General features: G+C 39.7%; 1 protein-coding gene across 1 annotated transcript in view; it reads left to right on the top strand.

Moving 5' to 3' along the window:
• The window catches only part of LOC139737301 (A disintegrin and metalloproteinase with thrombospondin motifs 18-like), a 192,222-nt gene that overhangs the window by 158,130 nt on the left and 8,459 nt on the right, over window positions 1-25,633 (top strand). Inside the window, exons 10-17 of the mRNA XM_071647977.1 lie at window positions 10,704-11,012; window positions 12,263-12,371; window positions 15,899-16,029; window positions 16,784-16,907; window positions 20,416-20,660; window positions 21,352-21,487; window positions 22,414-22,540; window positions 22,893-23,097. Coding sequence (XP_071504078.1) covers window positions 10,704-11,012; window positions 12,263-12,371; window positions 15,899-16,029; window positions 16,784-16,907; window positions 20,416-20,660; window positions 21,352-21,487; window positions 22,414-22,540; window positions 22,893-23,097 — 1,386 coding nt within the window. The remainder of the gene's footprint in view (window positions 1-10,703; window positions 11,013-12,262; window positions 12,372-15,898; window positions 16,030-16,783; window positions 16,908-20,415; window positions 20,661-21,351; window positions 21,488-22,413; window positions 22,541-22,892; window positions 23,098-25,633) is intronic.

Raw genomic sequence — 25,633 nt, 5'->3', positions numbered from 1 at the left:
CTGTTCTACAGATCTGCAGGGAAGCATGCAAGTAGAGATCTGCTTTGGACTTAGATCATTGAAAATTGGCAACATTATAATAACTAGAAAGGATGTCAATATGAAATTGTTCTTCATATCTTCAGTTTGGGTCTAGTTTAGACTTCCTTTTCCAGTACAGGAGAGGTACAACTTGTACTTGGTAGGCAGAATGGTATCCAAGGTTTTACTGCTTTTTCAGCTCTTCTGGGAAGGTATACACAGATAAGGCGCACAAAAAGGTTTGCATGTGAGGCTAAACTTCTCAGGAATGTTAAGAAATGGAAGAAGAAGAAGGTAAATCTGTCAGAGGAATACAGAGATAGAGAAAAAAAATGAGTGGGAGGCGGTAGAGAAAGAGAAGGAGATGGAAGGAATGAAAAGGAACAGGAAGAGGAGGAGGAGAAAGAGGAGGAGAAAAGGAGGATGGGAAAGAAGGAGGAGAATGAGGAGAAGGATGATGATGGTGATGATGATGATGATGATGATGGTGATGATGATGATAATAATGATGATGATGAGGAGGAGGAGGAGAAGGATGATGATGGTGATGATGATGATGATGATGGTGATGATGATGATGATGGTGATAATGATGATAATGATGATGATGATGAGGAGGAGGAGGAGGAGAAGGATGATGATGGTGATGATGATGATGATGATGATGGTGATGATAATGATGATGGTGATAATGATGATAATGATGATGATGAGGAGGAGGAGGAGAAGGAGGAGAAGGATGATAATGGTGATGATGATGATGGTGATGATGATGATGATGTTAATGATGATGATGAGGAGGAGGAGGAGAAGGAGGAGAAGGAGCAGGAGGAGAAGAAAGAGAAAGCAATGACTAAGATTTGTATGTCTGCTCAATTAAGGTAGGGTATATAGGGTAAAAATATTTGAAGTAAGACTGTTCTCTTGAGTGACTGGTAGATACAGATTAGGATTTGCAGTTTGAATGTTAGGACTGTATGGTAGAAATATAAGGAGCTTTAATCCAAGCTGAGCTTGGATATCCCAGCTTGCCAGTCATATCGATAGGGTCAGTTACTCCCAAAACTGCTATTTGTAAAGAGAGCATACCAATGGGATAGGGTATAGAGTTGGTACATTGTTTCTGTGCATAACTAAATAAAGGAACGATGTGTTGCTGAAGGATAGATTTAAGTCTGTTATCTTGTTGCGACTTGATGAAGGTCTCCTTCACTATGTAGCAACATATTTCTCAGTAAACCCTAGCCTAAAACTTGCCAGCGAACTTGGAAGTCCGTAGATATTTTGTTACTTACCTTAGTGTGTACAATGAGTATTGCATTAAAAAAAAATCAATACGTACACATTGAACAGAATCTATGATATTTAATAAAGAATGCTTCTTGAAGTGAAAAAAAAACAACAACAAATGATTACTGATGTTGTAGTGTGCAGTAGACTTTTTCTTATCTCATTGAGGATCATCAGCTTTTTGTGTCATTTCTTGATGGGTGTAAGCAGGACGTTCATCATTTGCTGGTCAGCACCACTGTTAGCCGGCTCAGTAATTGACAATGCTGTCTCACATTGTAGTAGTCACCGAGCGTGCTGTGCCTTGTAATTGTCGTAATTCCGTGTCCAATTGGATTACTCTTGACGATGGCAAATGAGGTAACACCCATTGTCCCGATTTAAAGTGGGTTTTAATGGAGATGACAAGGTCTCAATGACCTGAGGGAGTGTTGTGCCTTACTTTCTAGGCATTTGAAAGCACATTCTTTCCTCGCAAACTTCTGGCTTTTGCTCATCTTAAAGTTTGTGTGTTCCTTTTTGCAACTGTGAAAATTAGATTCCTTTTGTAAGCTATTATATTGTAGAGGTAGGTAATTCAAACCCTTCCTAAGAATGATAAGAAAGGAAACTTCTGTATGGTGGAGGGAAAACAATACTATAGATTTCCAGTGAATTTATTTTGACCTGAAAAAAATTCCAACATTATTGTTGAAACAGAAGGGTAGCATATGATTTTGTGACACAGAGTTAATTATTCATTTCTGTTTTAAAAACTCTGAGGTGTATTACTGTAATATTTTATCCACAATGTTTGAAGACATTAGTATTCAACCATTCCAAGATTTGGTGCTGTTTCCAAAAGGGATATACTACCTTTAACTAGAACTTTCAAGGTTCTGTAACCTCCGAAGACCTTGTTACAGGTCCCCATCGACTTACAGTAGACAATGGGTTAATTGGACAAAGCACATAACCTATATGCTGATCTCCTCCCCCTCATGTGAACTCTGATAATAACAAGAATGGGAGATCCATTAACTCTTTCCATGCTGAAGGTCTTTTAATTGTGTTTAAAAATCTATGGGGTTTTCTGTGCCAATCAGCCCTCAAAGCACTCAAATGGTTAAACAATGGGAGTCATGAGATTGTCTTGAGTGTGCCTCCTGGTCATGTGATGCCCTAATGACTTTAATATTTCCTTTTCTGGCTTTACTCCTTTATTACACTACTCTTGTCTTTGACCCCGTGATATCTGAAGGACATAATTCTTACTGTGCATCCATGAGGAGCAAAGCAAGATGGAGGTGCCTGTTTCCAGGAATTTGAATTAGCTTTTCATGATAGTGATCATCATATACAGTAATGTTGTTTTGCAGAGAATTGTTGTGATATTTGATTTAGGAAATAAATGTTTAATTCTTGGAGAATTACATTTGAAAATTACTCCTGTGTTAGATACTTTCTATTTGTCAGTGTCTGACAAGATATCATTTCATAACCTCTTAATTGTTAAAACAAAAAGCCACAAGTTAACACACTTGTACACCGTGCACCTTCAGGGGCAGATCCAGGGATTCTGTAAAGGGGGGCGCAACTAATATTTCTGGTGCCACTTCCGGGTTTCATTTCATTTTTTTCTTTGTATTTCTTTTGTTTTTAACGAAAAATAAAGGGGGGGCGTGCGCCGGTTGCACTCCCCTCTGGATCCGCCACTGACCTTGGAAATAGGAATACAACCTAATGTATAACATTGAAAGAGGAATCATCGATGTCAATACACATTTCTTCATTTGATTTAGATAATCATGATGTAGATTTGATTGGACCTAGTCATTGGATGCCCTGACTCAAACCAACCTTTAATTGGCGGTTTCAAATCAACGGAAGAGCTGAAATCACTCTTGAGCCTCCTGTTTTATGCCGTCCAAGGAGAAATTTTGATGCTGTGACAGAGACTCTGAATGTTCAGTCCCATGGGAGTGATTTGATGTAAGGATCGGGGCTTCCCATTAAGACCCCTTGGAAAATAGGAAACTTGAATCATGCATTCTAAGTCCCAACTCGGTTTGATTGTGAGGTCATTCAAAATCGAGATATGCAGTTTAAACGGCTGTGCATGAAATGTAATACTTTCAGTGGTATCCTGGCCACTATTTGCAGAACACAAGAGGTTGTGAATTATTCAGAGTTGTTTCAACCAATGTATTTCTGTTTACTACAACAACACACTTTTAACAGGTGAAGTGCAATGCATAATGTTTGCTAGAATGGGTTTATATCAATGGGCCTCAGAAAAAACTCTTAACATCTCTATAAAGGAATTTGAATCAGTATGACGGCTGTCCACAGATCTGGAGTTTTAAAGTTTAATCTAGAGTTCCCTTACCCCAAATTTTCTCTTTAAACCTTGAATCTATTGTACCCCCCCCCCCCCAATTTCACAAGCAGAAGGGTGACCTGTCCCAACACTTTTGCGTTTGTTAGACTTGCTTCATCTGTACTTTTTGATTTTCTGATTAGGCCTTTTGCCAGCCTCATTACTTTCTTCCGTGTCTCCATGACACATAATAAAAAAGAAAATATTGCCTCCACATATCCTGGAGATATGAGATAACATTGTGCTGTATGATGAGGGCAGTTAATACCCATCAACATGAAGAAAATTATTTGATAAAGATTCTTGGAAATAAGCTACTTATGAGATCAAGGAGTTATTACGAAGGGTTAGTTGAGTGGTATACGTCATTAGGCAGGCTTTCTTCGTGAGAAAGTTTCATCCTTACCAAAGAAAAATTCTTTATCACTCATGACTTATACGCACCCATGCTCTTGCTCTTTTTAACTTGCAAAAAACTTGTCATCATCAACTACCATAAAATTGTCATTCATGCTGAGGACAACTGCTGTTAATGTAACACAGAGATGCTCAGTGCTTGTCCATGTTATACCCATGCGCGCACATAGACACATACACACACAGAATATGGACTTGGATCCAAGTGAAATGCTGTCCGGAATAACCTTCCACAACCATTATGCAGAAAGTTCTGATTCCATTAAACATTATATGATTGCTTGCAAGGCTGTAAAGTAAATTGACATATATTTCAGGCGCCTTCACAAGTTCAAATGGTGAATATAACATCCAGACGAATATAACCAAATTCGGTTTCTTTCTCCTTAGTGCCCTTTAATTTTGAAGGGTTAATGTGAATCTGAAAAAAAGGTCTGAATCGAATTAATGAAAATAAGCCCGAAGTTAGAGAGCAAAAGTAGTTTGGGGATACTGTGTCGTGAGTCACCCATGGCCAGTGTAGCCAGACTACTTCTTCTAGTAGTTTGGGGAATGTGAGATATTGCTGGTTTGGCCTGATATCTGAGAGACCCAATTTGTTGGAATTGATATGGCAGGAATTCATGAGGATACTCCTGACTTGTTAGACAAGTATCATTCAGAGTGATAGATTGTATTTCTTCATGTCTATCTTCGTTTCTTAGTTAGATTCTTTTAGATCTTTTTTTCCTTGTGTGCTTGTGTTTGATTTTTTTTTTTTTTGGTCTTGTTTCTGCTTAGATTTCTTTGTTTTTTCTAGACCTTGCATATATAAAACTGCATGAGGATAGGTAGGTGAGTAGCGACTCTGAACATGGACATTTATAGATATTGTTTGTTCATCAGATAGATGGATAGATAGATGATACTATTAGGTATACTGCATATATTTCTTGAGCATATTCAGCAAATGCTGGACCTCATTTTGTGAGTACTTGAATTTGGGATCAAGAACCACACCGATGTAATGAGAAATATGTGTCTTCTGTTTTCAAGAGAAAAGTTAGCATTTGATTTTTGGGGTTTTTTAAGGTGATATACTGGAATATTGCATAAATTCTGTTTCAGGAAACATATTTTTGTTAAGTCCAAACATATCAGTTGGCTGATGACGTTCCCCGAACGTAAAAACACCATGCAATACATGATGTAAAGAGTACCATTAATTGGATGTGATAACATATATTGTATTAACAGGTATGCTATACTTTAGAGATAGACACCATCCCAGCAATATTTTGATGACTGAAAGCTCCATGTGACCCTGCACCACAAAACCAACTAAAAGTCATCAAGACATGGATTTTTAGTTCAGGACAGATTATGAAAGAGCAGACTCTAAGCTTTAAAATGATGCATAATTCAATTCGAATGGATTTTCCTAACCTGTATAGATATTGGAAAGAAAGCGCACACTCTGGAAAAGTTAGAACTGAGAAAAGAGGTTGTGAAGTACAGGGTCGCTTCAAGTGCCTAATCTTTACTAAGCTGTGCTACCCGTACCTTGAATGGGGCATTAAAACTTGATGTAAACCATTGTAGCCACAACGATGAAGGGATTATCAGGTTAAGCTGAAATCAAATGTGCTTGATTAACACATTCTGTTCATAGTAAATCTCAACTTCCAAAAAGCAGTAGCATCATCTTTTCAAAAGTTATTAGAGTTGAAAGTGAAGAGTGTGCACCGGATTTTCAAGAAATTTAAAGGGGCCTCTAAGAAAAACCTGATCACACTACTTAACCAAATAAGGGGGTTGTAGAAAAACTGCTGAAAACCCACTTTCATATTCAATTAATGATGCCAATAGGGATGATGTAGAAGAAGAATAGCTCTTTCAGAAAATATGGAAAACTCAAAACTGACTCGGTTGACCTGTTTCACCTTTCTTGAGACCTCACATAAAATCAAGGGGTGTGATTTTTTGTTTATTGTGTGATGCACAATCACATATTATGTAATCATTTCCAGATGAACAGCATATGACCCTGTGTATTTTGAAGAGTAAAAGTTGAAAGAAATATTTACAGCATCAAGTTAACGAATGAAACACCCAGTCTAGATACTTCCACGGCATGGTTCCAGAGCAAGTAAGTGAATGTTATGTGCATGCTCAGCTAGCATGGCTTAAAGACAGTACATCACTAGTCACAAGATTTGAATAAAAGATAGAACTGAAATTGTAATTTCCATTACTTTGCACCCGATGGAGACATTATCACGCAGTAAGTAACCCATCTTTAAAAAAAAAAAGGTGAAAAAAATCTGACCAAATTGTGCTTGTCATGGATAAACTATGGTGGGAAGGGAAAAAAAAAGAATTGAGTCATGTAATTGCATCAACCAACTCCCTGTCAGGCAGATAGAAACTCAATTATTGGTTGGATGAAGTGATGCTGAGGTCTTGTCAGACCTTTATCAACTCTCTCGACCAGTGAACTTGATGGAACTCTGCTTTGTCATTCCTCTTAGAAAGCAAACCGCTATGTCAGGTTTTTGGCTCTGTACGTGTTTTCGGCACCAGCTGCAATCTTATGGCTGGGTAGGAGAAGCGTACCTAATTGGTGTTCATTCATCGTAGAGAGGTGTGAAGTTTGATTGTCATCAGAGAAATTTCGAGCAAGAAGCACATGCTCTCTGTCAATCTCTTCTCATACATGAGTGTGACCAAAATCAAACACAGCGTTTGAAAAGGCACATAATTTTGTAGTATTACTTCAAGGTGTACAGGCTGCTAACTCTGTTGAAAGTTAATTCATTATTTCTAGTCCTTTCAAGTATTTTGCCATCATGTTACTGTTATGATTATGATTATGTTTGTAATCAATTTCAATATCATTATGATTACTCATATGATTATCATCAACTTCTCTATAGGCCTGAGTAGTCACACTGGCACTGCTACCACTGTTTTTCTTTTGAAAACAGACAGAAAGAAAGACAGGCCTACACATGCATATATTTGTATTTTCTTCTACACTTCTCAAAGAGACCCACATTACCAAAGCCTGATACAAAGAATTGTGGAAGCATGGTACCTGGCTCACATGGTTGAAGACAGGATAACTAATATTGCATATTATGATGATTCAGTCCAAGTGGCACAGGCGTGATGCCACTGGTCCTATTATCGTTCTATGCAACGCAGAAATCTTGCCCCCTTTTGTGAGCAGTCTTGACAAGATTTAGCCTAATTGCGCTGCATCCTAATTACTTTTGACGATGGCAAATTGGTCGGTCATGACGCTTCCTCCCGCAGAGTATTTTAGTCTTCCCCTAAGTGTTACTAACCGTCACATTACACCCCGCTTAAAGCTGTCTTGGGAGTGATATAGCTGATTTGAAGGTGGCTTAATTCAGCCATGCATTGTTAGAACTTTCCCTGTAATTGCAAGGCTGTGAATGGTCTGATAGCCAGGAGTGACCCAAACTAGGCATATTCAGTACTTCATAGCACTAGGCCCTATATGTTAACCCGTTGAGGACGAGTCCCGAGTATACCGGGGCAGGTGTCTATGGTAAATGCGTGTTGTAGCAAAATCTGTCCGTCCTAAACGGGTTAAATCTGAAGGACTATAAAGTAGAGAATGGAATATCTGTTTTCATACGCTAGAGTACAATGAAACTTACCTACATTACATGTGTAATGAAAACCATGTAGAAATGTAATCAGAAATAGTTTTGAGTCTAAATGTATTGTAGCTTTGCCGGGACATTAAAAAATGTTCATGTAATTGAGGTGTTCTGGAAATATCTCTACCACCACTGGAGCTCGAAAGGGGATGTGAATGTTGATATTTGATGAAGCCAATGTCATTGCAAGCATTCCCCGACTGGAAGAAAAAAAGTAAGAGGGCTGCTGGAGGGCTGGGATTTGCCGAGTAAGCCCTTCTAGTCTTTTCCCTTTCTTCGCTAAGCCTTGGTGGCTAATAACGTCTTGCTGATCTGAGATTTATTGTAACCTTCTCCTGTTCTTTCCAAGTCCTCTGAGGCTAAGCCAGCCCTCTTCTACCTGCTGGATATTTTGGAGAAACCAGCTCTCCCTCTGCCGCCACCCCACCCCCACCCCTACCATGCACCCTCCATTTCACACTCAGGTGACCTCCCACCGCATTATCCTCTCAACCTTGAATTTCTTTGTCGGTGTGTCATTCGCCGCCTTGATTTATCGTGTGCTGTTTTGAGACTGTGATTCAGCCACATTCATGTTCAAACTTAATGTCATTGTTTGTACAGAATGTTCTTTATTATGACTTTTTATTTACCTTTTCTTTATATAATGCAGTGGCTTTGAGTTCTGTCTCCAAGCAACCCCTCCCCACTCCCCGCATCTCTATGCTCTGCCTTTCAATCTTTTCTCTCATGAGGAAACAAACAAAAAAACAAATATCTTGTATTCATTTTTCTGGGTGATTCTGTCTGTCAGCCTCTTATGTCCATCTTTATCTGTTCTCAATATTTTGTTGAGAATATTGAGAATATGCAGATATCTTCTTAACTTTTTCATTAACTTTTGCTCTGTCCTGTTCTCTCTTTTTTGCACATCCATCCTTACATCTCTCTACCTGTGTGTGTGTGTGTATGTCTGTTTATTTATCCATCCATTTAATACCCTATCTATCCATATATCCTTCTTTCTGTCTATTGCTTCATCTATGTGTATACTGTTCATGCATTTATCTATCTATCTATCTATCTATCTATCTATCTATCTATCTATCTATCTATCTGTCTATCTGTCTGTCTGTTTTGTCTGTTTATTTATCTGACTATCTCTCTGTCTATTCATCAATTGATCTTGCTAGTTGTATTCTCTCTGACTCTGCTACACGTGTCCAAAGTGAAAAGGTGGAGATGCCGTCATATTATGATACTTTTTTTATAGGCCCTTGGTGGTCGCGTCTTGTCCGTTGACTGATTGGCAGGGAAAGATGCTGGCCTAATTGGGAAGGAAATTGTTAATTGTGACATCAAAATATGGAAGCGCATTGCGGCAGTCTGATTCATTCTGGGGTTTGGTTATGCCGATGGCAGACGAAGCGGCATATGCTATGTGAGGGGGCCTGGATGCTTCAGGGAATGTCATTATTTCTTGACCATGCTTGTGGAAATCAAAGAGAGTTTGCATCATTGTATTTTGAAGTTTCGTGGTAGGGGAAAGTCTTTTAAGGATATACAAAGCAATTCTTTACATTTGTTTTTAAACTACATATCCAGCTGTTTCTCCTTCATTTCATTTTATTTTATTTTATTTAATTACTCTTCCCTTTTTCTTTTCCTGCTTATCTTCTTTTTGACCTTCTTTTCTTTGTCCATCATGTCCTCCCCTTCTCCTCCTTCCTTTTTCTTCTTTTTCTTCTTCTTCATTCTCTTTTTATTCCTCATCCTGAATGTTTGAGGAGCATTCCAGGTTAAGCCCATGCTCTTCTTGGCATTTGTTTGGAACTCCTTGCAAATAGTTCGCTAGTGTTGGCCGTCACTGGGCACTGTCCTTTCTGTAGGTAATGCTTTGCCTGTACATCGGAACATTGTGTGCTTTCCAAGGAACATGACACTAATCTTGTCGATGGCTTATCGAGTGTAAGATATGTATATGTGAGAATATGACTGAGTGTGTGAGTGTGTGTGTGTTTGTCCATGAGGGACAGACAGACAGAAAGACAGAGATAAAAAAAAACAGTAGAGGGAAGGAGAAAGAAAGAGAGAGAAAGATAGATAGATAGATAGGAAGGGACACCTCCTAAGGTGTACTTCTGAGACCTGTCCGAAGTACTTAACCCGTTGAAGATGAGTCCCCAGTATTCTCGGGCACGTGTCTATGGGAAATGCGTGTTGTAGCGAAATCAAACCATCCTCGGCAGGTTAATTGAGTCAGTCAAGGTAGCTGATAAGACAATCTCAGCCGCTTCTATCAACTGCTCCCTTCATGCTCTATCACTTGAGGTCAATTCCTGTGCTTTATTCAGAAATACACTCAAGAATATTTTCAGAATATTCTCTTTCAGTTATTTTTATTTCTTTGAGTCATCAAATATGCCATAACGTGGGCATAATTATATCTTGCTCGAGCAAGTGTCTGCATGCATCACTCAAATATGATTGCTTATTATCCAACGATATTTGAATCAAGGAGCATTGAATCTAAGACTTTCCAGTTGTGGACTGTCCCATTTTTATTGAAATTTTTTAACATATGAATGTCATCCTGCTCCTTACAATAACTATTATTGTCATGTTGTTATGATGGTTCATCAGCAGGAAAGAGGAATAACTTGGATTTGATTATTACCCCATGAGCAAGTAACAGGTGTTTTATGGTATTACTGAGTGAAATTATATATATATATATGTGAAATTCGCCATGCATTTTAGCGAATGATACACAGGCAGCAAAGAATAACAACATGTTTATGTCGCTGATCATTATTTATGATCGTATGTTTATGTTTTGTATATTATTATATGTATGTTATATATGTCTATGTCTCTCTAAGATATTCTTATAAACCTTGTGAAGATATGTCCATGTGGTTTGACAGATGGTAATATTAATGTATCAGACCTCATCACATATTCAGAGTCTGTGCCAGGCCATGTGGTGTCACCGTGGCGAGAGACGCTGCGAGACCAAGTTCCTTCCGGCGGCCGACGGCACCCCCTGTGGCGCCACCATGTGGTGCATCCAGGGAAAGTGTGTGGACCGCGGGGAGCTGGGCCCCGCCATGGTGCACGGCAACTGGTCCAACTACGGGGAGTTTGGCTCGTGCTCCCGAACATGTGGGGGTGGGGTGCAGTTCAAGGAGAGGCAGTGCGACAATCCCCACCCACAGAACGGGGGCAGGTACTGCGAGGGTCCCAGCCGGATATATCGCATGTGCAGCATTCAGGTTAGTGAGCCATGGAAACCATTGATGATGATGATGATGATGATGATGATGATGATGATGATGATGATGATGATGATGATGATGATGATGATGATGATGATGATGATAGTGATGATGATGATGGTGATACTGATAATGATGTACTTGCTGATGCTGATAATGTTATTTTTTTTTCTTCTGTCAAAGCATTTGCATACTGTAATGCGAGGAATGTTCGCGTGCATTTTAATTTCGCGAATTTCGCGAGCGCCAAGATTCGCGAAATTAAAATGCACGCGAAATTTCTTATCTACACTATATGCATTGAACACAAGTGGCAATTCGCGAAAATTTCTTGCCATGAAAAAGGCCATCGGCTCCAACTCGCGAAAATTTCGTGCCGCGAATATATCATGTCTTACAGTAAATATACTGATCACATTTTAGTTTCATGAAACTTACATTAGAGTCAATATATTCAACAGTGGTCAGATTACAGCTGTAGTTCACATAAAACATAAGCACAGGCTGTATTGCAGTATGAGATTATTTAATATATATGTTAAGAATACTTGTAATAATAAGATAGCTTGTTTAATATTTATCATGGGGAGTATTTTACATCATGCAAGAAATAAAGTATATATAAGAAAGATTGTTTTTTGACTTTGTGTAACCTGCTTATGGATAATTGTTTTTATGAAATTGACAAGTGAAACCTCTTGCATTTTTAATACTTTTGTTTTCCTTTCAACTGTGAGTGTATTTGTATCCTGAATCAGTTCAGTTTGAAGAGTTGAGGAGATGTTGAGGAAAGTGTATATATAGTGACATCACCATTGACTCCAATGACTGGCTGAGGCTTCGTGAACTCTTGGGAATCACTGGTTTTCTGTCAACACAAGTGACATAATTTCCAAACACTTATGATAAGTGCTGTGAAACCTGCCAAAGATTGACCCAAGTTTCCAAACTGGCTGGCCCCAAACTGCTGATACAATTACGGCAGAGGTGTCTTGGCCGGCTCATGCCCCCCTTGAACTCGGGAGGGAGACAGCTCATTGTCAACTCCCTCACGTGTAGCAGTCACTCATAGTGTACGGCAGGTGATGATAGGTAATTGTTAGTGATACAGCTCCAATTCCCTCCTGCAACATCAAGACTCCTCCCGTTCCACTCTATTTCCGCCTCATTTTTTTTGGGTCGTGTGGCATAATTTCTCCTGTTTGTCCCCCCACTTTCCCCCCTCCTCATGGTTACCACGACAACAGGAATGCCCCAATGATGCGGTGGATTTCCGTGCCCAGCAGTGCTCAGCATACAACAGCAGGCCTTTCCGGGGATTCTACTATGAGTGGAAGCCATACCTTCATGTCAACAGTAAGAGTTTTTTTTTTCAACCTCTTCCTTGTTTGCTGACTGCAGGGTGGTATTGTCTTGGCAATCAGATCTGAGAGTCACAAACGGTACCATTCTTAAGTGCATACATCCCTATAAAAGTCTGATTATAGTTTTGGGAAGCAATCAGAAAGATTGTAAAGAACATAACTTTTCTATCATACCTGTACTGAAGAAAAATGATACATCAAACATAGTCCAGAAAATCTTGATATGATCCAATTATGTTTCTGTTACCAAACCATGGGCGGGGGTGGGGGGGGGGGGGGGGGGGGGCTTTAACCTTGATGAAGTTAGAAAACTTGATCCTCAACCACATAAATGTGTTTGTATTAATAGTATAGAGAAGCATCCAGTAGCAAGGCACATGCAATCACTTGTTGAAAGCATACATATGCAGAACAGTGAAAGCTGTTCAGTGATATCATAGCCGGACCACACACACTCAACACATGTGGTGTCAATTTGATCAAATTTGTAACTAAGTGTCATGAACTAGGCTGCTACAGGAAGAAATGATACAGTTGCGACAGAATTGCCTGTACAGATTTAAGCTTTTTGTTCCTATAGTATCAATTCCAAACAACTAGAAACTGTAGTTTATTGGAGAACTTTATACAGATCAGAGAATTATTCTTCTGTAACCTCATTTTGCAAACACTTTCTATGACAAAAGCCAACAAAGCAATGTTTTCCTCGATTTCTCAAGGAGCAGAGAGCAGTAAATGTAGAAGGATCAGATATAGGACAGAAAATGAAGTGAAAGTAGAAAGAGAGAGGAAGAAAGGAGGAAAAGAAATATTTGTAGTAAGGATGACTTGTAAGAGTTACAGAGAAAGGAATGATTTTGTAGAGTAGGGATGAGAATGGGGCGAAAAACTTTCTCGAAGACGAAGATATAGGGTGCAGTGAGGAGAGAAATGATGCCGGAGTTGTTTTGATAGCGTGAGTCATGTGTTGACAGACAAGGGAACATGACTGGACACGAGAGAACAGATTCAGAGACTCTTTTTCCTGGCCTGCTCTCTCTCTCTCTCAGGCAGGAAAAACATTTCAAGATCTGGCCGTCTCCTCAAAGACTTAGAGTGATTCTCGATGGTTGGACTGGAAAGAAGTCTCTGTTATAGTTTCGTCATGGAGCTACTAGTAGCTCCATGGTTTTGTGAGCTGTGACGAGGTACAGCCTCCCATTCAGTTTAAGGGAATTGATGCGTTCTTTGTGCTTTCAAACAATCATAGAGTTGATTGATCAAACTTTGCTCTCATAACTGTAAAGCACAGTCATTGTCATACTGATAGGCTTTATAAAATTTGGTTTGGCTGGGCAGATGGTTATTCACATACACAGAGTGACCACTCTTCAGCGAATTAGAGTTCCACAATATTCTGAAAGGGTAACCCCCTCATTCATTCCTTTTTCTTGTCATATCTGCATGTTGCACAAATGCCCACGACCAATCATAGACTTGATTGATCAAACCTTGCGCTCATAAATTTGAAGCACAGTGTCATGCTCATTATAAGTTTTATAGAATTTGGTTTGGCCAGGCAGAATGGTGATTCACATTCATGGGGTAACCACTTTTTAGGTGAATTACAGTTCTGTAATCCTTGATGGGCTGCCCCCTTATTATTATTATTATCTGCTCATGTCTGAATGTTAAGCAACAACTTTGCCTCCTCCCCTCCCCCCCCCAAAAAAAAAAGTCAAAAATATATTAAAAACAAAACTTTTTGTTTGACTCCCTTGTAGGGGAAAATTGATCAACTTTGTCAATGTTTACATGAAATCATCGGTGCTAGAGTCTTAAGGTCCATCCCACACTCCCAAGATGATTCCCGGGGCGGGGTGACTCATAGAGAAAGTCTCACTCCTCCAGACGACTGTCTCTCCTCCACATCTGATTCCCATGTATCTCGCGGGCCAAATATGATGCAACCTGACAAATTTCAGGCTCTCTTTGCAGACAGCAGACAGCAATCCAAAGGTTCCCCTCCACCCCCCCCCCCTTCTCCTCCCCTCACTGTCTGCTCAGCCTCTCTCTCGGTGGGGGCTGATCAGAGATGACAACACCCGGTCAGCTCTACTTGTAAGGCCAATGATCCGATCTTTGGACTGCAGGGCCAAGCAAGACACGGCCGCCGGGCGCAAACAGCGAGGCCAGATGGGAATTGCCTGTTTTGCCAACAATGTGACAGATGCTGTAAATGTGCTTGAAGAAGGAAGAGCATTGTAGTACAGTGTACATCTGACTTACTGCCCGGGCACAGTAGGAAGCATAGTGAGGTGGTCACATGACAGTGGGTAGCAGCATTTAAAGAGGTCACCGAACTGTAAGGAAACCTCCTCCAGTGTCTTGGGTTTTGCTGCAGAACACTTGTGTGTTGTATGAGTTTTGACACTGAAGAGCTTTAGTACTTACCCCCTACCCTCCCCCCCCCCACACCAAGTTAATTTATTCTCATGAAAAACTTTTTATTTATCTGGTGAGGATGGACTGATTTTGCTACAACACGCATTCCTCATAGACACCTGCCCGAGTATACTTGAGACTCGTCCTCAAAAGGGTTAACCATTTTATGTCTTGTAATTTGAGCAAGATCCCTCATCAGGAGATTGAAATAACAAAATACTCTCTTGTGCAACACTGTATTCATGCTAAGTATGCAAATTGTTGTCATGAGTTATATTCTGTTTTGATATGATAGCATTTCAGTGATATTTCCATACAAAGCAAGTGTGCATGATTTTCCTATTGCAGTTGAGGTTTCACGGCTGCCTAATTGAATGTCTGTTTGCCATCTTCCTTTTCTTGTAATCTTTACATTGGGTTAAAGAAATATATTTAATCAAGCTATAGTGATGTTTAAAGTTTTTTCTTTTAATGGGGAAGATTGATGTGTGTTTTAGGTGTGGGAATAAGGAAACATATGCCACCGATTGATCTTTGGCATGAGAAGACCTCAAAAAGAAGCTTGCCAAAGGAATTTTTGAAGTCCGTCCGTCAAACGAATTTATAAGATTGTGCATGGAATACATTTCAGCTTTGTGCTTACTCATACCATTTTCCTTGGTGGTACCAAAGGTAATCATGACATGTAAAGTTTGGTTTTTGTTGCCTGCTAACATTCACAGCTTACATCTGTCCTCCCCTTCATCTATTTTTATTTCAATTCTACTGTTGTTGTTTTTTTATTCAACTTGCTCCCAACACATCCTCTTCTTTTTGTTCATCTCTACCCTTCCCTTCCTCTTTCTATTCATTTCTCTTCTTCTCCTTTCTCTTTTTCTTCTCCAACCTTTCTTCTTTTGCTTCTCCTTTTTTCCGTCTTCATTTCCTCCTGTTTAATATGACCACATGCACATATTATTTGTCTCTGTATCCCTCCTTCAATGATACTTTGCTTCTTTGTTTGTCGTTGCTACTCTCAAACTTCCCATCTTCAATTTCTACATCATCTTCTTCTCATGCACTCCTTTTTTTCTGCCCTTTCCTTCCTGTCTACAGAAAACGAGGCATGCAAGCTGTACTGCATCGCGGACGGCTTCGACTTCTACTTTGCCCTCTCGGGGAGCGTGGTGGATGGGACGAGGTGCGACGCGGAATCCAACAATGTTTGTGTGAACGGAAGATGTGAGGTGAAGTGCCATCCATATCTCAATTTACTAATCATTTCTAAGGAAAGGGAAAATAGTTTTTAAAGCTTACAAATTCCATCAGTTTTTGTGAAATCATTGCTAGGAGCTATCAGAAGTGGATGATGTCTATAGTTTAAGATGCCAACTTTTACTTCAGACCAAAGGATGATGGTGCATCTAAGTTATTGGTGATGTAGACATACAGCCTATAGCAAAAGGGATTTGCACACTGGTTTGCAAAGAGCAAAGAGAATTTTGAATGCAGCTATGCATGCATTGATAGCAATTAATCAGATCATCTACCATTAACAAGTTTAAAGGATGAATGCATATGTACAAGTAGTTAGAAAAACAGAGGTAGTCCAACAGACTGCAAGAATATAGATATTTAATCTCTTTTTGTACTCGTCAGATATACCACAGTAATATAAGTAAATAAATACTTCTCTGTTGGAGATGAGGTGCGCTCTCAGAACTTGTTATCATTTTGCAATGATTTTAATTGATTTGGAAATCAACACATGTAAGTGAAACTTATGAAACAGTGTCTCACTAAATATGATATGAACAAGTTTCTACATACACAGCCAGGTATTCTGTAGTCTCCCATGTAGTTGGTGAGATTCTTATGTAGGTTGTATTATGAAGGCTAAAGTAGTGTGATAAATGCAATGTTAGGGGCGCCCTCTCCTGTTCTGAGTAAATGCTTGCTAAGTTGTCCACCAACATTCATGCCTTTTTTTTGCCATTGCAGAAGGTTGGCTGTGACTACGTCTTGGGATCCAATGCCAAGCCAGATGCCTGTGGGGTTTGTCAGGGGGATAACTCCACCTGTGACTTTGTCAGTGGTGTCTACAGTGAACAACATCAGCTAAATGGTTGGTAGTGTTTCTCTCTGCTCATACTATACTGTATACGCCATATGTTTAGCGGGTCTAACGTTTCACGAATCAGGACTTTTGAACAATTTCGCGAGTGGTTAAATTCATGATTTTGCAGTGCAGTAATGAACAGAGATATGTATGCATGCACTCACATTCATGTCAGGATCAGAGTAGATATTTTCACATTTTTTTTTTTTTAAATCACAAAGAGCACCCGACTCACAAAACTGGTGCAAAATAAAAACCTCATGAAATATTTGTCATATATATCAACACCTCCATACCTCTCTCTTCAGACTTTGTTTAAGCTATTAAATCACTATTGCTATCATAATCTCAAAATATCAGAATTCCCTTGACTGCAAGCACTGTGAATAGATGTGAAATTTTTGCTGATGATTTTCCTTAAGCCTTTGAGTGCTCTGAATTCAGATTGGCACAGAAAATGCCATAGCATTGTACACACTGCCTAAAGTCCTTGGTGCAGCAAGGGTTAAAGTAGCACACATTAACCTTTTCACCAATAAGCTGATAAGTGGAAGTAAATGATTTGAACTTGTCAGGTCTCAGATGCAGTGTAACATCCACCTAAACACTTGGGGAACAAGTTGTCTAGCCTTCAGATATTGAAACAGTGGGAGGATTTTTTTTTTTTTCAGAAGGAGCAATTTAAACTTGTGCAAACTCTAGCATGTTTTTATATGCTGGCCTTTAAAAAAATGACTGCATGTTGAAGTGTTTCCAAGGGAACGGAGTTGGACAAAGAATTCTTTTTCTGTCTCTCATGTGCAAAACCTCTTCAAGACCCATCCATACAACAATTTTTTTCCCCCTGAATTTTTTGTCTTGTCTTAATATGACTCCCATAATTCTTGCCTTAGATGAGTCAGGCAAGCTAATGAGTGAAATCTTTTTAATCAGCTTTGGAGGGGTATAATACCACTTTTTCTTTGCCAAGACTAATTTCATGTGGTGTGACATCAACCTTCTGAGGGCTGTGCAAACCTTGACTCATAGTCCCACTTGACCTCGTTACAGGTTTGCTGCTAATTTTGTCCCCAGGTTGGTTTAGTATAGGTCTTCTACTCAGTAGATGATGTGAATTTATCATGATACAATCTAAAACCAGTACTGATTGATAATGTAGGAAGCATTTGCGAAAATATCTACAACCTGTCATCATCATACACCTGATATAGTTGCTATGCAGATGTCAAAGCCAAAATACTGCAATATTAGGGGTCTGTCTGAAATAGTGAAAATTAAATAATAATAAATCTATTGTAAAAATTTGAGAATGTCATTTCTTGTTGAGGATGTACAGCCAAGATTAAAAACTGTTTTGTTTTCAGAATGTTGGTATCGTTTTCATTAATGAAGTAATTGTTTTTAAATGAATAACTTACTGGACGCCCAACTTCAGTTACACTTCAAATTCCATTTCCTCGATAGTGTGCAGCTTTTTCACAAATATTCACATTTCTCAAATACTTGGGCACAGACAGAACGTGCTCACTGAAGAGGACACGCAAAAACATATTAGTCTAATTTATATGTCAAGAACAGTTCTGAAGAAAAAAATTTCTCGGGAAAAAAAAGGAAATAGGTGAATATTTGTGTAGAAACCAAATGGCAGAGCTATTAAACACATAGATCACACAGAGTTGCCAATTTGTCTTACTCTCTAAACTTGTACAACTCATAACTTTTTTTTTACATGTCCAATTTTTTTTCCCCCAAATTTTCACTGATCTATTTCTCTTATTTTCTGTTTTAGTAAAAAACAATATAATGTCAGAAAAGAATTTCTCTTTGGAGATTGTGTTAGAAAAAGAAAAAGATATCATTTCAGAAATTAATGGCTAAAAACTGCTCTGCAGAGTGTATTCCTACTCTGGTGTGAGGATATGAAAGAGCTACACAAATTATGATAAATCACAGTCCAAGATTGTTGGAAACATCTTACCAGAACATTAATTTGGAATTTAATGGTAAAGGACTGATATGTTCAGAGTAAGTTCCTGCTGCGGCATGAGGAAATGAAAGACCCACACAAATTTCATTAAAACCCTCTCCAAAAGTATTTGAAACATCTTACCAGAGAATTATTTTGGGATGATTGGTGCCTGCAATATAATAATTGCCAAGAAATTTTATAATGAAACCTGAAGCAGAATTAGTGTGCTGTAGTAACCAGATTGCTGTTGCAAATGGAATGTATATTTTACGTGGAACTATACAGAAAAACAGTTGAAAATATATATCTACATTGTTTTATGTTATTGCCACTGGATATTTTGACTGCAAATATGAGATAATTTGTGTAGGATTTATCCATTATCTATTCTGTGTCTATGTCAGATTTCCTCTTACATGTAGCATTGGGCCGTCTTCAGAATGTGTTTGCTTCATTCAATGTCGGTCTGCCATGCAAAAACCTCCACACTGTGTTCAACTTGGTAACTGTAAACAAAATTTAATTCTCAATGAAAATGAGAGAATAATGATTAGATTCGTTTAAAAATAAGTTCACACAGGATGTAGCTGTTTCAGGCACTTGTACAGTCTAGCACCAACACCAGGGAAACAGATGTATCATAAACGTGTGTGAGAAAAGAGGAATTTTTCTCCCAGATCAAGGAAAAATGGCTATGTTTTGTGTGGTTTTGTCACAATCAATAGCCATGTGGGAGTCCGCACCGTGATTCCTGTCTTCACACTGTTGAACCTTTTTAGGAGAGCCTGTGGCGGAAATGTAATTGGGGTCGTCAGATTAATGAATTAGGCTGGCTTCAGGAGATCAGAGACAGGAAAAATACTCCGCACCGCCTTCCTACGTGTGTTTCAACAACCCTCCGAGATGTTTGGTGTGACATGCTAATTTTGTGCTTCCTCCCTGCACTCGGCCATACATTCCTGGGTGACTGGGGTTGGCCTGTCTGATTAAGCAGGGCCTCAAGGTTAATCAGTTTCCATGGCAACCACTGCAATCACCTCCATCTTTGTAATAGATATCTCCTATCATCGCTCCCCCTCAACACTCCTCTCACGTTGAGAAGTGTCATCCAGAAATGAATATATAGATGTCAAACCAGCCAGTGAACTCTTGTTGCTTAGACTACGTCAGGCGAGATTCACTGAGGAAAGATGGTTATCAAGAGCAGGTGTTACATGAATGTGTAATGATGCACACATTCCAGTGGTAGATTGCAATCTGTGAGATACATGTAATAAGCCTGCTTCAGGCCAGATTAATTAGCCTTAACTACTGTTGGTTCCAGAGTTCATTTTTTTTTTTGTACAGGAATCAAAATGGTGTGGGGTATCACTTTCAATACCTCTTAATATATTTGGTTTTAAAGAAGACATTCCATTCATAGTGGATGCATTAATAACATATCTGTTTTAGTTTCATTTCAAGGAAGATCAAGATCTACTTACATTTTGGGAGTCCTCACTTCTCTCACACAGCATTGATTATCATATGACTTCATCTTTGCAGATTACTACGAGGTAGTCCGCATTCCGCGGGGAGCCCGTCAGATCCACGTGGAAGAGCTCGCATCCTCTGACTCCTACCTGGCTCTCCGGAACAATCGATACACCTACTACTTGACCGGTGGCTGGACGGTGGACTGGCCTGGGAACTTCAAACTGGCCGGTACTTTGTTTGAGTACCGCAGACCGTACAAGAAGCCCGAATACCTCTCGGCCAGAGGCCCGACCTCGGAAGAGCTGATTGTTGAGGTGAGAGTTGAAAAACGGATGATGGGACTTTGTAGCAGCATCCTATCTCAAAGGGAATACCTCGGATCTTTCTGAGGTTGCTTTATTGAGAATCCTCTGTAGACTTCTTGAAATTTCATACGATTCTATCCCTATATCATTTGTAGAGTGTTTGTTCCTATCTGGTCCTCAATGCAAATTCTCTCTGATACAGAGCCTGATGCTAAACTTAGATATATACCATGGGTCGATGTCATTATTGTTGAGTTTAAGTACATAGCTGCTATATTTACAGCTTTTTATGACCAGTGCGTGGTCTTTTCTTAAGGAATACCACCAAATTACTGGCAGTTTGAGAATGAGAGATAGATAGTTTCAGTGAGGTAAGATTGATTACATCTCATGCAGGTTTTATTTTGGACATGCTATTATAGTTCGTCACCTCCTTAACCTGTTCCCTGCCAATTTCCAAAATGTCCATAGACTTTTCACAGGATATGCTAGGTTTCTTGGGCAATGGGTTTTCACTGTTAGAAAAGAAAGATCATTTAAACGTGATCAGCACTGAATAGTGTGTGCTTGTTAAAACTTTCGAGTGAAAGAGAGTTTTTAGAAGTGCTTGGTGCTATGGTTTGAGAAATATAAACTTTGTGAAGTTATAGTTGTCATGGAAACATGTGATTCAAAGTTTTTGATTCCTATCTCTGGCCAGATCCTCCTCCAAGGCGAAAATCCAGGTGTGCACTACGAGTACACCGTGCAGGGTTCACACGCCTCAGCCGCCTCCTCTCCACACAGGTACACATGGAACGAGACGTACTCCGGCTGCTCGGCTACTTGTGCTGGAGGTAAGGACTTTCAAAACTCCGGGGGGACTCAAGCTGTAGTGCTTATACTGAGACCTGTTTGGAATGAAACCCGAGAAGACAGCGTCTTGTTTTCCACATCCATTTGGTTAGCAAGGAAGTGTGTGATGGTCGGATGATGCTTGTTTTAGGAAGGCGCAATATAGAATTGGTTGTAAGGAAATGGATTGAGGGTAGCTGGGGGGAAAAAAACCTGAACATATGCAATATGAGATGGGGGAAAACTAGAGTGTTTGTTAGGACGCTGTTGGAATAGAATTGTGTCCGACTAAGCTTGGAAAATAATTTCTAGTGGATATAGAAGAGAGCTGGTTATGATGTTGTTTTGGTTAGGATGGGGTTACAGCCCAGATGAAAAAAGGTTAGGTTATACCCAGAGCTACATAGAAGGCAGAGATGTAGAAAAGGGGGATTAAGTTTGAAGAAAGAGTAACATGAATCTAGGATGAAACAAGGACAGGGTAGCACAGGGAGAAAGGTGTCAGAAGTGTTGAAGATGAGGTTGAGCTTTAGGTGGAGCGCAGGAGTGGAAGAGGTTGGGATGAAATGTGCTCAGTTTAGGGTTGTAAAATGACATGATGTTCACTGGAAGATGGACTTGATTGGATGTTGGGATGGGATCAGGCAGACGGTAGGGTGAAATGTGGGTGTACTGAAGGTGAGACAGAGTGAAGTGTGATGGAGTAGAGAGTGATGTTATGTGGTGAAGGATGGATTGGTCTGGGAAAGTGTAAGGTGTTGGGTTTGGGGAGAGGAGCGAAAGGTGGGGTTATCATGGAAAGAGATTTGATGAGGTTGTAGAAGATACCCCACCTACCGTGGAAACCCAGCTTGCAGTGTCTGTGTGAGTGTCCGTGAACCAATCAGGGCATATCAGATTAACCCCTCATGTTCTTGTCCTCATTCAGGAGTGAAGACACAACAAGTGACATGCTACAGGAATGGAAGAATGGAGGTGGATGAGTCATTTTGTGATGCCAGCACCAGACCAGAGTCCAGAGTCATTCAGTGTAACACTGACCCATGTCCAGCAAGGTCAGTCCCGGCACCATTTATAGTACTTGCATTGATGCAGAAAAAAAGCATGCATTCTTTTACAAATCATTCACTGAAATACAGTTGTGTAAGACTTGTATGCCCACAGGACACAGTATGCTTATGAAGAAATTGCATGGATATTATTGATATTATCTGACTTCAGAATAAGAACATGCCAATATTCATATCAATGCTACTGTTTATTCCACAATTAGCTGCTTCTTGAAAGTTCATGTAGGTCTTATTACAGTAATGACACTGTTTTCCATCTAGTGCAAAATTAGTATCTACATTTTGGTCTGTAAAAAAAAAAATTACTAAATATATGTTTGGTCTTTCTGCCTGACAGATGGGTGGTGTATGACTGGCGTTCCTGTAGCAAGAAATGCGGCGGAGGGCGGCAGAAGCGAAGAGTGCTCTGTATCAAGGAGATTGACGCAGGAAGGAACAAATCGGTCAAGAGGAGTCTCTGCCCCGGTCCCAGGCCAGAGAAGTCACGACCGTGCAACACGCAGCCCTGCCCACCTAAATGGGTGCCTGGACGCTGGTCAGAGGTAGGGTGACCATCGAAAAGTTGGCAGATTGTTTTGTGTTTTGTTTTTATCAAGAAAGAAGGAAGGGGTAATACAAAAAAAAAAGAGATGTTCAATTGGTGATGACACTGCAGACAATGGGTACCTGGGCGCTGGTCAGAGGTAGGGTGACCATCGAAAAGTTGGCAGATTGTTTTGTGTTTTGTTTTTATCAAGACAGAAGGAAGGGGTAATACAAAAAAAAGAGATGTTCAATTGGTGATGACACTGCAGACAATGGGTACCTGGGCGCTGGTCAGAGGTAGGGTGACCATCGAAAAGTTGGCAGATTGTTTTGTGTTTTGTTTTTATCAAGAAAGAAGGAAGGGGTAATACAAAAAAAAGAGATGTTCAATTGGTGATGACACTGCAGACAATGGGTACCTGGGCGCTGGTCAGAGGTAGGGTGACCATCGAAAAGTTGGCAGATTGTTTTGTGTTTTGTTTTTATCAAGAAAGAAGGAAGGGGTAATACAAAAAAAAGAGATGTTCAATTGGTGATGACACTGCAGACAATGGTAGAGAGTGGCAGAATGATGTTGAATCCGAACATGTCGGAGAAAATATCGCATAAATGTGTTTTTCTGTTGTGAAACTTCAGTAGACAAAGAAAGGTTTCGAAAGGAAAGAATGTAGCCAGACAAAGAAGGTAAACAGAGAGTTGATAAAGATGATGAAGGGGACATGGTGCTGATTAGCCAAAGTGCTTTCATCCTCATAATTCACAGCAATAATTTGTTTTGGAAGAAAGTGAAATGAGTTTGTGAGGGCATGTGCAAAATGAGAGATTAGGTGACAGATTTGGGACAATTTTTATAGCCATTTAAGTTAGGCACAAGGTCGGAAAACTTTTGCACAAACCAGTTGCACTGTCTGCGGTGTCTGCCATTGAATAGATCAAAGAGAGGACTGTGTATGGGTTGTAGAGACTTCTTTCTGAAATGTATCAGCAAAGCCTGATGTCGTCAGCCAAAACTTTGCAAGTACAATACGCTAGCTTTTCCTTGCTTCTGTCAAATATATGCTGGTTGGTAATGCATGATTTCTGCTCTCCTATGTGGACCTGTATATACAATATGTATATGGGACTACAGCAATTCATCCCTGTGTTCACACTTTTCTCTGAACTCATGCAGACAGTCCAGCAAAAAATTGTATATTTCTTTGGGTCTCCCCAATGCAATAAAATCACATTACTCTCTCCCTCAGAGTTATCCCGAACCTTAAACGAGTTCTGGACAGGCTTCTTGACAGGAAAGGCTCGTTCCTGGAGTGTTCTTACAGAGAAATTGATAGAGAACGGTGACTAGTGTGAACACAGTGATTATGGCTGCTGTAAGAACAAGTTCTAGCTTGCTGTTATACTTAAAACACTATTCAACTGTAAAACCATTTTAACAAAGAGGGTTCTATTTTCAGCAGGTGAAAGAGCACTTCTATAATCTAAGCCCAATATCTGTGTATATGTATCCAAATGTCATAATTTTTGACTAACAGAAAATTGAATGAAAACAAATTTTGAAGGGAAATGGCAGCAAGAAATGAGTTTCATGAACTGTTCATTCTTCTGTTGCATCTTTGCACTAGCAAGCGATGTTGAACAAGAGATAAATCTTGCATGTGTGCTCTAGAATGTGGTTGCCATCAAATACATGTATATTATCATGTGCATGAGTTGCAACATTGTTGAAATCTTCATCTGGAATTTTTGTCTCTTTTTCCCCTCTCTCCTATGTCCAAATATGGCCTCTTCCTTTACCCTTTCCCTGCTAATGTGTTTGTGGTCAACTAATCATGAACATCACCCACTGATGAACTTATTTTATGAACCTCTGTCACAAAAACAAAATGGAACATCATTGTGTTGGCATTTGCATCATGTTATGTGAAAATCTTGTACCTCCATTGCCTCACTTATCATCGCAATATCATGTGTGCTCTTCCTTGACTGATATGCCGCTCTGCAAATTACGTCTGTCTAAATAAATGTATGCTGAATCAAATGGAACACAAAATCTGAAAAACTTATCCCAACACTTACCAAACATTTTTGATCCTATGTTATCTATGGATTATTTGCAAATGTATTCCTGCAATCTGTGTAAATGCCTGCATGACTGCCCTTCTCCATAATTCTGTCCTGTGTTTACTGTGTTTTGTCATCCTTTCTGGGATTGTGTGACATTGACATGTACATGGATTTCCTATTTCCCATTCATAAAACCTGCCACTGACCGTGTGTGTACTTGATGTGTCTGTTTGTTCTGCTGTTGATCTTGTGGTACCTGTCTTCTGTCTGGTCTTTGTCACAACAAACTTTCACGTGGCTGATGCTGTGCCGTCTTCCCTTTGCTGATCCCATATTCCTTTGTCTTGTGTGTTCCAACGGTGGCAAAAACGTTGACCTTTCTGCACATATCGCGATCTTCAATGTTATCTTCCCTCTGACAACATTCATCCTTTCGTGTGTCAAACATTCCTGGTTCCTCCATCACCTTCTCCTACTGCAATGCAAATT

The sequence above is a fragment of the Diadema antillarum genome, unplaced genomic scaffold (genome assembly GCF_040938485.1).
Source record: "Diadema antillarum isolate AM-2024a unplaced genomic scaffold, OU_Dant_1.0 scf00000028, whole genome shotgun sequence".
NCBI classification, from domain to species: domain Eukaryota; kingdom Metazoa; phylum Echinodermata; class Echinoidea; order Diadematoida; family Diadematidae; genus Diadema; species Diadema antillarum.
Note: the sequence above shows the minus strand (reverse complement) of the source record. Positions and strands in the feature narration are given on the sequence as shown.